The sequence below is a fragment of the Mirounga leonina genome, unplaced genomic scaffold, assembly GCF_011800145.1.
Source record: "Mirounga leonina isolate KUSES-001 unplaced genomic scaffold, KU_Mleo_1.0 Mir_166, whole genome shotgun sequence".
NCBI lineage: Eukaryota > Metazoa > Chordata > Mammalia > Carnivora > Phocidae > Mirounga > Mirounga leonina.
In genome coordinates, this window is record NW_023270418.1 from 33793640 (window position 1) to 33811134 (window position 17495).

Consider the following 17495-nt stretch of genomic DNA (forward strand, 5'->3'; position numbering starts at 1 on the left):
TTACTTCCGAGTCCTTAGGGGTTACTTCCCTCCATCCCAGTGATTGTCTACCCCTCGTTCTAGGCTTCCCGGGTCATTTGGTCTCCGCAGTCCCCAAACAAGGTTGCAGCTTGGCAGCCCCACTGGACAGGACCTGCTCCCCTCCTGGCTCTGTCCACCCTACACACCACCACCTTGTCCTCCACCGCATCGGACGTCTCCATCTGGGCGGGTCACACGGTCCAGGCTTTTCCCTCTGTTCTCCTTCCTCCTCACCCAGAGCCGCGGGCTAGTGGTCTCACGGTGTGTCCAGCGTCCAGAGAGGTGTATGGCTCGCGTTCACAGACTAAACCACTGACAGCTCAAGTGTTTTCACACAGTCAACCCTAGATTTCAGCATTGCTTTTTAAAAAAAATGGATTTGTCTTTTCAGTGAACCAAGTTTCTCGGACTTCTGGATTTGGACCCACTCGTGCACCCCTAAGTCCCTGTCCCTTCAGTGGGGCTCTCAGTGATTCAGCAGGAGCTCTGCAACGGAAAAACCACGTGGAGACAGTGTTAGCCATCAGGATGAGGATGTGTGCCCCCTCCAACGTGTCACTTTAAAGCCAGGCAGGCCTTCGGGGCAGACACTGGGCAAAGCCGAGAGCCGGGCAGACGACACGAATAATGGAATAATGTCCACGTGTGGCAGGGCGGAAGGGGACGCCGGGGCCACCTCCCGCGTCAGCCACACTGTGTACCCCCTCCGCCCCCCGACCGAGCCTCCTGCGGGCTGGCATCCCTGGGGGAGAATTTTTCTGAGACAATTCACTGTTGAGTGAACCAGTCCGCCAAACTTGTAAAAACTAGGATGTGGAAATGTCACAGTTAACGCCCCGCAAGGGTGCTGCGCTTAGCACCCGTCCGAGGGGCGGAGATGCAAACCCAAACCCGAGAAAGTCACACCACGTGAGGTGCAGGCGGGGTCCTTTACTAAGCCAGTCGGTCAAGAGGATCCCAAGAGACGCGAGCCAGGCTTGTGCGGAGGGCACGGCGTCTCACTGCTCTGGCTGGCGGGGAGCCCGGACGCGGGGGCAGGTCTCAGCCGCAGCCTGTGTGTGGCGAGCAGCTGACGCTCGTCTGGGCTGCGCCACTTACTGACTTCTAAACAACCTTATTTCTATTTAATAATGAAGGATTTGTGATTACTTACAATTTCAGACACTGGGATTTGGTACAGTTACATGGCTTTTTAGACTTTGTGTCCCATGAACTAAGAGTTACTCTATAAAGATTAAAAAAGAAAATATTCAGATCGTTACTCTTTAAAAGGAGAATTAGCTAAGCATCTGGTGTTTCTGAACAAATACTGAAAATCTCAGCACCAGGTAGTTATAGGTATTATTTATCAGTGCCTGATCATGAAAGGGAAGTGGCGTGCAGATTACAATATGATGGAACGAGCCTGGCCAATCCCAACCTGTGTGCCCACAGATCCCGCGGGGGTGCAGAGCAGGACCCGGTGGCTGTCCCCTCCCCAGGAAGCCTTCTGGACATTCTTCCCTTGATCTGTTTAAACCCCTGTTGTGTGGGGACCCTCACACCAAATAGCTCCTTTATTTCAACTTTTTTGTATTTTCCCAAATCTGAACACTAACGGATAGTATAACTTAAAAAATAGGCAAATCATCATTTTATATCGTTAGAGCCGTCCACGCTGCAGAGCTACCAGCAATAGAAAGCAAGTTTCCAGTGGAGACCTCCCTCCGAACTGCTCTTGGGGATTAGCCCAGAGCCATCGTGAGGGGCATCAGAGGAGAGACAAACGAGTCGTGGATGCTAAACATGAGGGGCAGCTGTGGACTAAAACTCGGGGAAAGTTCCCGAGCACTGCTCTCCAATACTGCTCATGGAGGGAACCCCGAGCCCTAGTTCTGTGAGGCGCTTACTACGCTAACGAAAGGAGGGACAGGTGCACAAAGACCGCGACGGTGGCAAGGCTCTGCTGGGTCGCAGGGACGCCGCTTGGTCTGGGGCTTCCTACAGAAACCGCAGGGTTCGTGGCACACAGGTAACGTTTGCCAGCAGGCTCCTGTCGCCACCCCAGAGTGCGGACGCACTCCTGCCACTTGTCCCGTGGTTCTAACGGATACGAATGCCCCGAAGACGGCGTGCTCGGCGAGCCCCTTGCCTGTACTCTGTGCACTCACACACTCAGCTACCTGGAGTCCGGACTGCGGGCATCGTAAGTCCTAGCTCAGCCCTTCATTGTCTGTGCCCTGCCGTGGGTTCCTCCTGCATGGGCAAGCTAGCCTCACCGTCTAGGCTTCTGTTTAGTGACACCCCCCCCCCACTCAGTACCCGACTCACGGATGAGCTGCTAACTCTTAACTTCTAGAGATCCTCCCATTTTTAAGACAATGTCCTCAAACTATGTCACTGAATGCTGTATTAGTTTATGATTCATCTAGTCTACTTTTCACCTTTGTACCTAGCGGAGTGACAGCTTTCTGTCCCCATGGGTGCCCGGAGGTGGCAGATCTGGCCCGTGCACCTTGGAGCAGACATGGGCTTTCAGAGGAGCGCGTGTGGAAACCTGCTTCACTGCTCTTGTTCTCAGACTCTCAGACCTCCCCCCACAACGGGGCACAGGGTGGCCTGGCACTGACTGTCCAGAGGAACCAAAAATCTTTCCTTTAAAAAATGGGGTGGGGGCGCATGGAGACATTCCAGGGGTGACCTGCCATGATTGTGGGAGGACAGGGTACAGTTCAATGAATGTCCTGTATCAGGAAGATACCAATGGGCATTTCCTGAGAGATCATCAAGTGGTCAGGACTGTGATAAGAGCTTCAGGGGAAAACCAAAAAATATATGTGTAAAAATTTATAGTGCCAGTCCTGGAGGAATCCAGCAATTTGCGACATGAGATATATATATATGATGGAAAAATTGGAGGACAGAAGATACTGTATAATCCTAGCTGTCAAATTATTTGATACTGATTGGCAATGATACAAAATTCAGAAACGGTAGTTTAATATAGATGGAAGAAGTTAAACTACTTTCGAAGGAGCTATAACTCAACACCACCTGTTAGGGCTGTTGAGACTTGCTATCCGCCACAATGGGGTTTCAGCTGAGGTAGTGGCAGGAGCGAAAGCGCCGTAGGGGTGGGAACTAAACCCGCGAAAATCCCACAGCTCTGAGGACACCTGTCCACCCTCTTATGCCAATCTGAAAATTAAGGAGTCAGGAGAGATCCGCACAATTTCACCTCAGAAAAGCATGAGAAATAAACTGCACCACACGAGATATGGCCTCATCTTCATGAAAAAAATTTTCAGAGAAGCAGACTCTTGAATGTTCTTTATTATAACGCTCATTATGTTACCAAAAGTAATAGGATCAATGACATATCAGAATTCACATTAACACCTGACTGATGACAAGATGACGAAAGCCATGCAGAGTGACATGACATGAATTTTTACTAAAAGGGCATTTTTATTAATATGATAAGCTAGTTAATAAGTTAGCCGGTTCACCACCCAACTGTGAAGAACGATGATGGGGTGAACGCACCCCTGAAGACTGCTGGCCAGGAGGCCCCAGCTGACCTGCTTCTACGTCACACACTAGGTTAGAAACGTTTGAGCCATAATGGGCCAACAGAGCTTCCTTTCTGATGCCTTCGGACCTGATCTGACCTTGTTATCTTGCGGAAGCCAAAAAGAAACCTAATTAAGCATCTAAAGAGGTGAGGAGGTATAGCAAACTAGTCGCAGTTGGGAGCTCATACAGGATGAAGCAACAGCAAACAGGTTTCTGCATGCTCCCTTACCACGAATCATATATTGATAGAGATTCCCGTTTACCATTATCAGTACTGTGGATGTTGAGATAAAAATCATCAGGGCTGATTCAGAGGAGTGACATCAAATCAAGGAATTCTTTGCAGCAAAAAAAAACACAAACACAAAGCTCACATTGTTCCTGGCACATCATTTATAAGAGAAAAATATTTATGGCCTGCATAGTTACATCAAAATAAAGGAAAATATGTGACTGAGAAAACCAAGTAGAATCTGGGGACAAGGTGGAGGGACACAGCCGGGAAGCTCCCTCCTACTGCCCCCCCACCCCGAGAACGTGGATCGGCCATGCCACAGAGAAGCCTCAGGCTGCACCGGGACTAGATCTAGAAGTGGCTTATGCGGCTTCTGTTTTGTCCAGAAGTGGCAAGAGCCACGATGACAGGACTGGGTACACACCCTCCCTGATCCATCCCCAAGAGAGTGAAGCAAGGAGGATGGCTTCACACAACCCGATCCCATTAAATGAACTGAAAGTCATCGCCTGCTGAGGCACCGGGTGACAACCGCCGACAGACGAGTCACAGCAGCAGAGAACCACGCGAGCCCCCGACACGCTCCGAAGGCAGCACCAAGGGGAAGGCTTCGATCTCTGCCAAGGGGTTCACTTGGCCTTTCGTGCGGCCCCCAGACAGCCCTCCTCCCGCTCACTAACACCACAACCAGCACTGCAGGGCCCGGAGAGCACCAGAGCCCACAGCGGACAGTTCACAAACTGCCGGACCCGCTGGGGATGTCTGACCACACTGGGCTGTGGCCCGAAACCCACGGAGGCAGAAACGGACTGATCTCCCTAATCAGCTCAAGGGCTCCACGAGCGGAAAGGGCTGCCCCGTCCACTGTTAGCACATGAATGTTAACTCAACGAGGAGTTCCAACCAGCTTGGTTAGTTTAATTAGTTACAATTACAGACGTGACTGTCAAATGGCAAGACGAGGCCCCCGCTAAGTGCAGCCCACGTGCACGTGGGGACCGTGAGCCTCGGCACCTGCCTCCGACCACGGGCTGACCCAGCAGGGGCGCTGAGGCAGGCAGAGGCGGCCCAGAAAGGCACACTAAGACCGTCGTCAATGTTGAGTGCCTGCCACACTGTTATTTATGTTGATGACCGCGAGAAAGAGATAGAGCATCTCAGTTTATCTCAGTTTAAACTGATGTGAGACCAAGACAGAGCTCTGGATGGCAGTGGGCCCCTGAAACACCAACACGGGACAGCAGACAATGAGGAAGCCTTTCCAGCAACAAACCAGACACACACAGCAACACGGTAGCTGCCACTGCTTAATGTAAAATACAGCTTTTAGAGGTCACGAAGGTCTACAGGTAAAGCTGATTTTATAACTTAAATAAAACCACCAAAGTACCCCCAAAGCCTCTTAAACGCTTCTATTAAAGTAAGTGACAACTGAGTGCTTCCAATCCTTACCCAGCCAAAGTTATTTTTGGTGGTCCTGGAAGAGCGGATCCCGAAGGGAAAGTAGACCCGTTGACTAGGGATGGGAAGGCTCCACTTTCAAGCTGTAGAAAGTCAAAGACAAGCATACTTTGAATTAGAACATGTTTCAAAAGTTCCGTCCAGTCAACCCCTAGGTCCAGACAAAAATGACTGGTTTTCTTCTGGAGGTTTAGGTCACAATGGCTTTACGTCAGGCCCCGCCACCATGACGGTTCTCCTCACCCTGGAGTGGGCTCCAGCCCAGGCTTCTCCGCAGCAGGGGGGGGGGGGTGCCCAGCCCATTGGGTCCCAGACCCTCACAGCCACGCGTGCCGGGGGGAGAAAGCCCTGCCTGTGTGGACTGGGGGCAGGAGGGTAAGGACGCAGGGCCCGGCCAGCCCCGTAGCTGTTGGGCGCTGGTCACAGACCCTGGAACGGACAGCCTTTTCATTTTTATTACTATAAATTGTGAGTTAAATTCAGTCACAAACTTCTGTACTCTGAAACTGTTCTTCAATTATGATGACATTCTTGGTATAAGAGCCCTGGACATCTGAAGTCTCGTCAACCATTAGTGTCTCATCTCGTCAAAAAAAAATCTGTAGTCAGTTTCAACAAATCCAAAAGCCATGTCACAACCTCTGCCCCCTCTGTGTCCTTTGCTTTCCTGGCTCTTATCTTTCTTTCTATTACTCGGTACCATGGTTCACAGACGATATTCCCAGGAAAAGGAAAGGGTAGCAAAGTCAGCAATGACCTTATTCTCTCCTTACGGGAAACTTGAAGAAATATAAAGTATTGCATAAATTTAGGTTTCGAGATGATTTGTATATATCACGCTTCAATACCCTATCCATGTCCCTTCCTCCCCTGAACATTTGAAATTTAAAAGTAAGCTTTATATAGAAAGTACAGTCTTGGGGGATGCCTGGCCTGCTCAGCCGGAAGAGCATGTGACTCTTAATCTCAGGGTTGTGAGTTTGAGCCCCACGTTGGGTGTAGAGATTTCTTAAATAAGTAAAACTTTTTTTAAAAAAAAGTACAGTCTTGGAAAAAGAAACATTTTATTCATTCTATTCATTTTCTCTCTTCTGCCTCTTCTTGTGTGTCATCACTGCCTGTGGGGCTTGAAGATCCTAAGAAGTCACCCTGGGTCCACGCCCTTGAGCACAAAGCCCCGTCCCTCCAGGGAGCCTCACCCCAGGAGTCCCTCTCTTCCATCTGGGGCTCTGCCCTTCTCACTCAATTTACAGGAGGGAAGTGTTCACAAGTTCCTGAAACCGTCTCTTTCCTGTCACCCAGACACCTGTCAGGCCCATGTCCCCATTGGTGGTCCAAAGTTTGGCATTCTTTTGGAGAAAGGATTTCATAGTTCTCAGGATTGAGGCAATCCTTCGCATAAACCGGGGTACAATTTCTCCTTTCTCCCTTGCTTATTTAGCCTCAAAGTAAAGCAGAAAAAAAAAGAGATGGCTTCAGTACGGCATAGGTAGTTAATCTAGAGCCACTTTATGCTGGAACCCATGACCTTCTTCAGCAAAGGCTGACCACATAGGAGCAAAGACGTAAACTCTCAGGCAGTCTTCTCAGTCACATCACCTGGGATCTTGCTAAAACGCAGACTCTGGATCAGTGAGTCTGGGGCAGGGCCTGAGGTCCTGCATTTCTATCAAGTTCCCAGATGATGCCCAGGCTCCCAGTCCATGCACCACACTGTGAGTAGTAAAGTGCTTAAAAATATATACAGAATTTGGGGGCACCTGGCTGGCTCAGCCAGTGGAGCATGCGACTCTTGATCTCATGGTTGTGAGTTCAAGTCCACATTGGGTGTAGAGATTACTTAAAATCTCCCCTTTAAAAATACTTATACAGAATTGGGAGTTTGGCAAGGAAGCAGCAAATGCATGGCTGAAGGGATTGCCTCAAGATCCACCCTGGATAAAAAGTCAGGGGCAGCCAACTTGGGGATAAGAATAACACAGCCAAGAAAAGATGAGGAGGAGGCGGAGAGAAAGGAGGTTGTGGTCCAAAGGGGCATTTCTAGTGCACAACCTTAGCAGTGGGAGAGCAAGTCCAAAGTGTGCCTTCCCGGTTGGGGCTGACCCAGTGGGGAAAGGTTGGCCGGAGGAGTGGAGGGTAGCCAGGAGGCCGGAGGCTTGTGTGCAGGATCCATGAGACTCGGCCTCAGGTGCTCCTGGGACCACAGCTCAGGATCTCCTGCACGATCAATACTCTCTCCCTGTCCTGGCTAACAGATCATTTGAGAAATACTTATTTACTCACTCGACCAAACGTCTGTTTATGCCCGCTGCCTCACCCATCTCCTCTGGTCTCAAGGCCTTAAATGCCATCTACACCCTGGTGACTTCGTCCCTCCAGCCCAGACCTTCCTCACACTGACCTCTAGGCCCGCACGTCCCACTCCCGCATACCCTCGTCATTTGGCTGTCTCAGACGAGTAGGGAACTAACTCCTAGTCTCCCTCACAAACTGTGCACCACCCTAGCTCTCTTGATGGAAACACCATCTTTCCATTTGTTCCGGCCGAAAACCTTGGGGCATCCCACATCCAGCCCATCATAAGCCATGTTGTCAGCCAGCAGGGGATCCGGACAAGCCGTTTCTGCCCCCCCTGCCCCCCGACCCCCGCCTGGTCTGAGCCGCCATCTCTCCCCTGGCACTATGGGTAGGTTCCCCTGCGCCCACCTGGCCCCCTCCTTCCCCAGCCCTGTGCTTCCTCATCTTCCATTTCCTTCTGCTACCTTCCTCTTGCTCACTCCGTCCCCTCCCCTCTGGCCTCCTCCTTGCTGTCTTGACAGCAGGCTGACCCTGTGTTCTGCTGTTCTGCTTGCCTGGAATGTTCTTCCATGTGATAGTCACACAGCTCACCGTCTCCTCTCAAGATTTGCCTCAACTGTCACCTTCTCAACGGAGCCAACTGTGACTGGCATCCTGCCTTCCTCCCCACGGAACCTCTGTACCCTACGCCCATCCTCTGCTCTCCTAGCATACAATATAGTTTATTTACTAGATTTGCCTGTATTGTCTGTCTCCCACACTAAAATGTAAGCTGCAGGGGGCAGAGTCCCATGTGTCCTTTTGCTTTTGTTTGGGGGGATCACTGATGTGGTCCAAGTGCTCGGACCAGCGCCGGCCCTACTGAATGAAAGTCACTCTGTGTGACTGTCCTATACATGTCAGGCTTCATTCCAGGTCTCAGTTCACAGAGACAAACTAGACTAACAAGATCTCTACTCCTGTGAACCTGGCGTACCTGTGGGTAGACACAGACAAATGAACAAACCAAAAGACGCAAGACCAGGACAGTGCCGGGCAGAGAATCAGGTGCCGTGACAGTGACTGTCAACCCCAGGGAGTCTTGAAAGGCTCTTCTGGGGCGGTGACATTTTATATCAAGACTTAGAGAAAAGAACACATTTGTCTTATATTTAGGATATGCATATTATGGTGCAATCATAACAGCATTTTAAACTCTAAAAAAGCATTTCCATTCCACCAAGGAAGGTGAGGAATGTTCCACACCAAATGGGTGGTGTGTCCTGGTGGATGGACAGCAGGGCCACAAAGGACAAGTTCAGCAAATGGGGCAGAAGGATAGTCTGGAGGCTGTCGGAGAGGGCAAGCAAGACAGCCCCACAGGGCTCGCCCAGAACCGTGTCTTGAACCCATGCCATTCCCTCCCGACCCCCAATGTCTGACACAGCGCTGGAGGCACTGAATACTTATAAAGCTTTCACTGTTGATTTGAAAAAAAAAAAAAAAAAAGAAGATAAATTTTGTTTCCTGAGTAGTTCCAACTTCAACAATTGAAATTTTAAGAGAAAATAGTGCCCAATTGTATTTTTTTTTTTATTAAAACAATGACTCACTTGTTGTGTAATGAGATTTAATTTTGCTGGTACTGGCAAAAATCTTCCTACTAAAGTAGTCATTGGTTTAGGGACATCTGTAAGGAAGACAATTAAAATTAATTGATAACATATATTGTTCCTTTTCTACTTGCACATGGACAAAGTACAAAAATGATCATGGATTTATCATGTGCAAAATCATTTAAACTTATCTTGATCCTATTTGTTTTTTTATCCTGTAAAACCTTTTGAGTCAATGTATTATTATTATTTTTAATTATTATACCCTTTCTCTTGGTCCTAAAGCTGCTTAACTTAAGCTTCCAGGGATAGTCTACTATACTGTAAACAAAACAAAACGAAACAAAACAAAACTGTTGCTAGTGCCCAGGCTCCCAAGCTGTGGCTATGTGCCAAGGTGCCTTCAGGTGCCACAGCAAACCCACCAGGCAGTCCCTGGATATGTCACACTTTCAAGGAAAGCACAGCGACATCTGTTGGACACCACGTGAACTACTTCCAATTTATGTGTATTCTTTTTTTCCAAATGGTTACTAACTTGCTAGGTTATAAATACTTATTAGGCTGTTTGGACCAAACTATTTAACTACTGGAAGGGATCGGTATTTCTTTGGTCTAAGGGTGCTGTGAAAAACATTCCTGAGACACCACAGGCCTTGCAAACCTCAGTGCTCATAAGTAAAGGCAGAGGGAGAAATGTGTCTTAGGGTCTTGAATCACCTAACAGCTAAACACATTTCCTGCTCCGGGTTTATGCATCTTTGAGTGATGTTACCTTGAGTCTTTGGTAACAGGATGCATTTCTCTTATGCTGGTATTTCACAGGTACATGGTGAGGGGGTTATGAATATATGACAAGGAAGTAGATTTGGAGAACATTATATAAACTCTTTCCTTTCGTGGACCTAAAGGTATTAGGATTTTGTCATGTTCCAGAAGGAAGGGAATTAGGAAAGAAGCTCTCCCTGCTTGTGCAGAGGATCAGATACCGCTCTGACTTACAGGAAATGGAGCCAGATGATCCGTGGTGGGTATGGACAAAGGGCTTCTGGAAGACAAAACTCCAGCCCCGATTCCGAATCACAGAAAAGCAAATGTCTTAAAGGCATTTTATCTGTCCCTAAATAGACTATCAGGATGGAATAGGAGTTACAATGTCTCTTTTAGCCCTGAACTCTGAAGTACCACTGAAATGACATCTGTATTTAATACTGATCTAAATTATTGGCAAGTACAGCATGGGGAACATAAGTCAATAACATTGTATCAACTTTGTGTAGCAACAGATGGTAACTAGACTTACTATGTCGATCAGTTCCCAATGTATACAAACCTCAAATCACTGTTGTACAAATGAAACGAATATAATGTGGTAGATTAATTATACTTCAACAAAAAAATAAAACAAAATAAATAAATCATTGGCAAGTTCAGCAAAACATCTGATCATTAAAATATTCTGATTAACTCAAGAGTTAGAATAACATGATTATGTATATAATCCACATAGACATGCCTAGTTTTCAAGAATTAGGGTCTAACTTTTGTAAACACAATCCTAAAACTATGTCATTATTCTATCTTTAATCATTTATAAGTAATTTGAGGATAATTAAGTACTTATAGGTCATTTATTATTACTATGCCAGTTTAAAGATGTTTCTGAGAGAATGGCAGAGAAAAATCAGCATTTGATCTATTTCAAAACTCATGTTGATGAAAGCATAGTCATAGTTCTCCCTGATTACATGAAAATGCTTCCATTAAAATGTATACAGTCTAAACCACACCTGAACTGTCAACCCCCTACCCAACCTGGGAAAGGCTGATGTTTCAACCCGGCCCCCTCTCGGCACACCCACCTGCTGGTACCAGCAATGGCCTGTTAGGATCACAAGCCCTCTGCAGCTAGCCGAAGTGGAGCATAACTCTCCAAAAACACAATGTACGTAAGTTAGTCTATGAAGATTTTTGTTTCTATTCTTAGTTCACTCATAAGGGCTAACAGGTTTGCCAAATTGCCTATTTAATAACCTAACTGCCTATTTTACTTTTACTCTATATACAAAGCCAAACATATTCACTTACCAACTTACATATATGACATAATTTTTTTATTATTGTACTCGGTACCTGACTGTAGATAATTATTTTGGTCTTGATACTGAGGAACCAAATGAAGTGCTTTTAGTTCTCTTGTGCCAGAATTGTCTATACACAGCATTTGTGTACCCCCTTTCAACTGACATATCACCTAAAATGAAAAATAATGATCAGGTTTCATTTTTAAAAGATATCCAGTAATATGAACCTAAATCAACTTAAATCTGAGAAAGTAACTTTAATCCAGAATTTCAGTTTTAATGGAAAATGGCAAGCTAAAGATCTGTTCTTGATTTCTTACGCTACAATCCCTCAGTGTTTTGTGAGATGTGCTCCATGTGTGAGTGCAAGTTCCTGCTCATGCCTTCCTCCCATGGAGGTTTAGGGTAAGGATCAGGTGACTATGCACCGAGCTTCCTTCCCCATCCTTACACTCCACTGTCTGCGTGAATGAAGAGTGTGGTGATCTGCCCAACCCCAGCCCCATTAGATCCAGTTAACTGTAAGAAAGACTTCATCCCCGACTTCATCTCTGGAGCTGATCAGATACTTAGAATAATCTTATATTTTATGAGTTATTCTATCCTGCTACACACACATACTATTATTTTACATGTGGGTTTTTTTTTTAAATGTCCATTTATTTTATTTCCTACAAATACAGTTCAGAAAGGTTAATCCAAGAACTAGAAGATTCTAAGAAGCCATGTCAGTCTTCTTGGGCCTGACTGGCAATCTCAGATCACCTCGTTGGATTCTGACCATAAATGATTCCTCAGTGAGCCAGGTGAGTCCGTCAGTCAAAGACACAAGTCAAGCGAAGCATAGATGGATGGAGCCCCTCACTGGCTGCAGTCCCGTCCAGGACAATGCAGCGTGAATGTGAAGGCAAGAAAAATCATGGTTTCTGCCCACACACAGCTTTTAATTCTGATGGTAAAACCACAGATACCCAGAGAAGCTGTGGTTTCTGACTTTAGGTTGCCTTTGGGTTTCCCAGACAGGAAACCCCAAATAAGCACAAAGGATCGATGTTAGCAGAATAACACCCGCAGAGCCTACGTTAACAAAGTGCTGATCACTGGGTCAAACCTTTACATCACGCTGACATTGGATAAGAGGCCAGTATTCATGTTTGGTTGGAATTTTATTTGTATTCAGAGGACAAAGTTATAGCTCCCCCCCCCACACACAGAGGTGCACAAAACGGATAAAGAGTGGGTTCTCCTGGGCTCTGCCGTGCCCCCCAGGACCTCGTGCATGCTACTCAGTAATCTGGTGTAACTAGAAGAGTTCCTACCCTGCTCACCTGGTCCAGGCATCCTGCACAAGCTCAGCTCTCAGAACCCACGTGCCTGAGCAGGACCAAAGACAGACAGGCAGATACTGGTGTATGCCATAGGTAAGCCAAAGTTCATGATGAGCTCATTGTCCAGTTATTTCCTAGTTAAAGTATGTGCCTTAGAGCTTAGGCCACCTTTCTTGGAATAAAGAGCTGCCAGGGAAAAGGCAGTCTCTGGTTCTTTGGACTATTTGCTAGAACAGTTGGGGCCCAATTCTCTGGCTCTCCTCCTTCCCTGTCCTCACCACACTCAGACCTGGAGTCCCAGATGCACCACTTACAAGCAGACCATGTATGACTCTCTCTCTTTTCTCATGCATGAAATGTAGATAAAAATATGACTAGCCTACAGCAGTCACAGGAGGATTAAATGAAAGTACGAACATGTCAAACTATCACATGAACCACACATGTTATGAACTATGTCATGCGAGTGTCACTTGCTATTATTAGGAATTTGGAAGTATTAGGTATTTGAATTTGGTGTTATTAGGAAGGGAAAGAGCCACAGAAGCAGAGCTCCCTCTACCCACCCCACCTGCCAAACCACAGAGCTCTGTAGGCTGCCCCAGCCCTGGGCCCACCCCAGGTCTGCACTGCCCAAGGGGACTTGTGCTTACCCTCCTTAGCAAGGACAGCAATGTCCTCATCTTTGTTTGGTTTGCTAAGACCCAGGAAATGGTAATCTCAGACGTGAACAGAGCATTAGAGAGGTTCTCACTACGTCCCTCTTTTGATAGATGAGGCAACCAAAAATGTGGATTCAATAAGTAAGAAGAGTGGGGCGCCTGGGTGGCTTGGTCGTTAAGCGTCTGCCTTCGGCTCAGGTCATGATCCCAGGGTCCTGGGATCGAGTCCCGCATCGGGCTCCCTGCTCCTCGGGAAGCCTGCTTCTCCCTCTCCCACTCCCCCTGCTTGTGTTCCCTCTCTCACTGTGTCTCTGTCAAATAAAATCTTTAAAAAAAAAGAATGAAAAACAGTGACTGAAATCAACGATTCCTATTGAATTAGCAATGATCAGAATCAAACATTTAAGATAATGTCAGACACATTTCCTTTGGCATCATTACCATTGGGTTAGAGTCTTTTTTGTGAGAGTGGTCAGAGGCGTCCTCTGCTTCTTGTGATGAGGGGAACTTGCAACAGGATTCTGGACCAAGAGGGTTCTGAAAAGTTGCTTCCTCGGGATTGTTACTTATAACTGTACCACCTGCCTCCTTTATTTCCACCTAAAAAAAGCAATTGTTATTTTAGAAACCACACTGTGGACACTGGGTTTCACAGTTGCATTCTATAGAAAATTCTCTGTAGAAGTTATGTTTTAAGTAAAGAGCCCCCTTACCTTTACTTCTCTCCCTCCCTATCATTTTCCCTATGGGGGGCAACAAGGAGGGGTGATAAGTCATCCGATCAGCCTCGCTGGGGAGGAAGGACCCTGAGGACCAAAACCATCTGCCCACAAAGTATGGAGGTGTGATTTCAATGTGGTGCTCATACTGTTTCAAACACACGGCATAAGGAACTGAGAAGATGCCCCCACTGGCCCGGTGCCCCTCGAGGGGCTCAACAGCCCCCCCCCACTCTACAGGGGCTGGCAGCCTTGGGGGTGCCTTCCTTGAAATGGCCTCAGATACTGACCCTTTCTCACCGTTCTTAGAGCATGCTCATTAAGTTGTATGAAATATTCCAGTTGATTTGGTTTTTTCTCAAGAAGCCTCCAATCCTTGCTGACATATCAGAGGTAATATTGACCATGTATTTACGGCAAAACTCAAATTACACAACAGCACTCTCCTGACTGCGCGGCAGGACGGTAAGTGAGGGCACAGGGAGTGGCCAGCGTCGTCTCTAGGCGATCTTCTGCAACATCTGCCATCTCAGGGACACACAGCAAGATCACCAGAGAGAGGGCGAAATGCCAACGGTACTACTGAAAACCAACGGAATTTAAAAACTAAAAAGACTCAATGGTTAAAATTAAGATTCAAGTGTTCCCAAATCGTGAGGATCCTTTCTAAAATTTGCTTATGTGAGGAGGATTGGGATGGCATCGGCCGCGCCCTCCTGAACATTCACCTGTCCAGAGTGCCCATTGCAGAATACAGGGGAGCCTCCGCAAAGGCCAGGAGGCAGGTCCTAGAGTCTTTCCAAGAAGACGGTGATTCTAGGGTAATGTTCTGAAGACCTCATATAAAATCACAGCACAGATAATGATGATCTTTCTAGGTGTGGCTGTGGATGCAAACTTGGAGATGTCAAACGGTGAAATCAGTGACCCACACGGATAAAAATTCCTGGCAGGTTCCTTAGCACAGCAGACTGCCATGAAGGTATAAATCTTTAAAAAAAGGAAGGTTTAGCTGTATTTCAAGTTATGGCTTTATTTTGATAATTCACATTTGATAGAAAGAGAAAATTTTAAATTTTCTTCTGCTTTCTGCTTTGAGGAACTTGCCAGGCAGGTAGGTGCCATCAGAGTTTAGATTTAATTTACCACCTTGTAATTAACAAGTACTTATACAGTAAATGTATCAACTCCTCAGCCGCATGCAACTATGATCTGAACTACTTATACTCAGTAAAGTCCCATTTTTACTGAAGAGATATAAAGAAAGGTCAATGTGGGAATGAATTTCTAGAAAAAGGAAATTAGCAATTCATCCTCCTCAGTATTTGCTAAAAAAAAAATAATCCCATTCTGTTTAAATGATAAACATGTTCATACTGTATCTTTTTCATTTTACTAGTTAACTAGGAAATAGGAAATAAATTTTTTTTAAAAAAAGCAAAGAAATATCATCCAAATAGCCTCTCCTTTATTTTGTCAAACCTACATTTTGTTAAAATTGGATTACATTAAAAGGGAATTTATGATTTTGACATGAGCTAGTTCCATTCCTGTTCTGGTGAATTCTCACTGAGTCCACTTTGTACAGGAAGGTAGCCGGACTAGAGGCCTAACAGGCAAAAGGTGCCAGGAACCCAAGTTTGGTCTGGAAGCAAAATGGAGTGGCTGACATTTCAAGCCAACTGAACAAGATTCAAGGAAGACCTCTACCGTAGGTGAAGGCTGTTAGGACTTGGGTGAGCTCTAGGGTTCCTCCATGTAAGCTGAGAGGGTGGTGGAAGCCCAGCCTCTCCTCCCATCTTTCCTGAACACTAAGGAGCAGTGACTGCACTGAGGGAAAACCAGAAAGGCAGACATCCAAGCCCCTGCCGCTACGGCTCATGATACAGGCAGTCAGGCTACAGTCGTGCCAACACCAACTCCGGAGAGCTCCCAGACGCTTCCCTTGTAACTTACTACCGTGATTTAAGGGCTGAGTGAGCGAGTTTTTCAAACTAGATCCTCTTAGGGGGCCAGTACCCATTTCTTTGGGATCCTTTGTTTCCTTTGAAAACTGATTTGTTTCGTCTTGGCAAGAACAAAGCAGAAAATCACCAGTGGTGACAGCAAAAGAGGGTAGTTAGCAGAGAATTAGCAGGAATTAGTGTAGACTGATTTATATTACATATGCTTGAGGAACAATGCTGTATTAGCAGAGAGAAGCTCTCACGTCTTGATTTCATGACTACATGAAAACCATCACGCTGCACTTTCTCCCCAGACGCTAGTGCCTCTAACATAAACAGGGCTTCTCTCCTAAAGCCAGTGAGGGACAGCAAGAGGGGCCGCATACTTCCCCGCTCTCGTCCTCTTCTGCTGTTTGCTCTCTGCAGCCTTAGGCCACTTTGAACCAGTGCCCAGGGGCCTTACAGAGGGAGATGCTCGGTTGGAACCAGTGAATCCAACCGGGGATGCTAGTGACCCCGGGAAAGCGCTTGTGAGGGAAAACTTGGCCCGGGCCAGTGGTCTCACTTCTCTATTTCCGAGGGGGTGGCGGAGGTCCCGCGCCCGTTGCCCACATGGATCTTACTGGAATCACCCGGACACCGGGGTGGGCGGCTCCTTCCCTGGCCCAGGCGCCCAGGGGCACGACAGCAGGACTCCTGTGCGGGGCCAGCAGGGAGGACAGGAAGTGCACGTTGTAGGCCTGCGGCTGCGGGGCAACAGGCAGCGCGGCGTCCTCCAGGGGGCTGAGCTCGGGGAGACTGGGGTACTCCGGGAGCATCTCCTCATCGTCGTTGTCGTCCACCACGAGCTCCACTTTGACTTGACTCTCACAGTCCACGTGAAGCAGGGGGTTGAACGCGTGCAGGAGGGGCTCCTTGGGGTCCGCGGAGCTCAGATACGCGTCTTTGAACACGTGGAACTCGTCCTCCTCGTGCTTCACCACCACGGGGGTTTTCAGGGTAAGGTTTTCAGGAAAAAACGGACTCTCTGCACTGAAAAGGTCTGTCACGATCTCCTCCTCGGGACTGGACATCCCGCCAAGCAGAGGGGCCTCTTCCATGTCCACTGAGGGGACCTCGGGCCGGGCATCGCCACGCACCCCTCGCTACGCGGATTCCGGCCGGGAGCCGAGCACCTGCAATGACGTGGCCAGGTGAGGCGGGCACGGCTCCGCCCCGCCCGGGCTCCCCAGCGGGTCCTCCGCACCAGAGGGGCCGACCGGGGCGGGGGTCCTCCGTTCCCGAGGGGCCGACCGGGGAGGGGGGGTCCTTCCGCGCCCGAGGGGCCGACCGGGGCGGGGGTCCTCCGTTCCCGAGGGGCCGACCGGGGAGGGGGGGTCCTTCCGCGCCCGAGGGGCCGACCGGGGCGGGGGTCCTCCGTTCCCGAGGGGCCGACCGGGGAGGGGGGGTCCTTCCGCGCCCGAGGGGCCGACCGGGGCGGGGGTCCTCCGTTCCCGAGGGGCCGACCGGGAAGGGGGGGGGTCCCTCCGCGCCCGAGGGGCCGACCGGGGAGGTGGGGAGGGGTCCCTCCGTTCCCTAGGGGCCGACCGGG

The 17495-nt window shown here is 48.2% G+C and overlaps 1 protein-coding gene across 1 annotated transcript in view; it reads right to left on the reverse strand.

Annotated features, from left to right (window-relative positions):
• TESMIN (testis expressed metallothionein like protein) overlaps nucleotides 1–17495 on the reverse strand; it is a 38710-nt gene that overhangs the window by 20687 nt on the left and 528 nt on the right. The window contains exons 2-6 of the mRNA XM_035012397.1: nucleotides 16528–17079; nucleotides 13681–13839; nucleotides 11299–11419; nucleotides 9163–9239; nucleotides 5264–5355 (exon numbers count right to left, since the gene is read on the reverse strand). Of these exons, the coding sequence (XP_034868288.1) occupies nucleotides 5264–5355; nucleotides 9163–9239; nucleotides 11299–11419; nucleotides 13681–13839; nucleotides 16528–17004 (926 nt within the window). The 5' untranslated portion in view covers nucleotides 17005–17079. The remainder of the gene's footprint in view (nucleotides 1–5263; nucleotides 5356–9162; nucleotides 9240–11298; nucleotides 11420–13680; nucleotides 13840–16527; nucleotides 17080–17495) is intronic.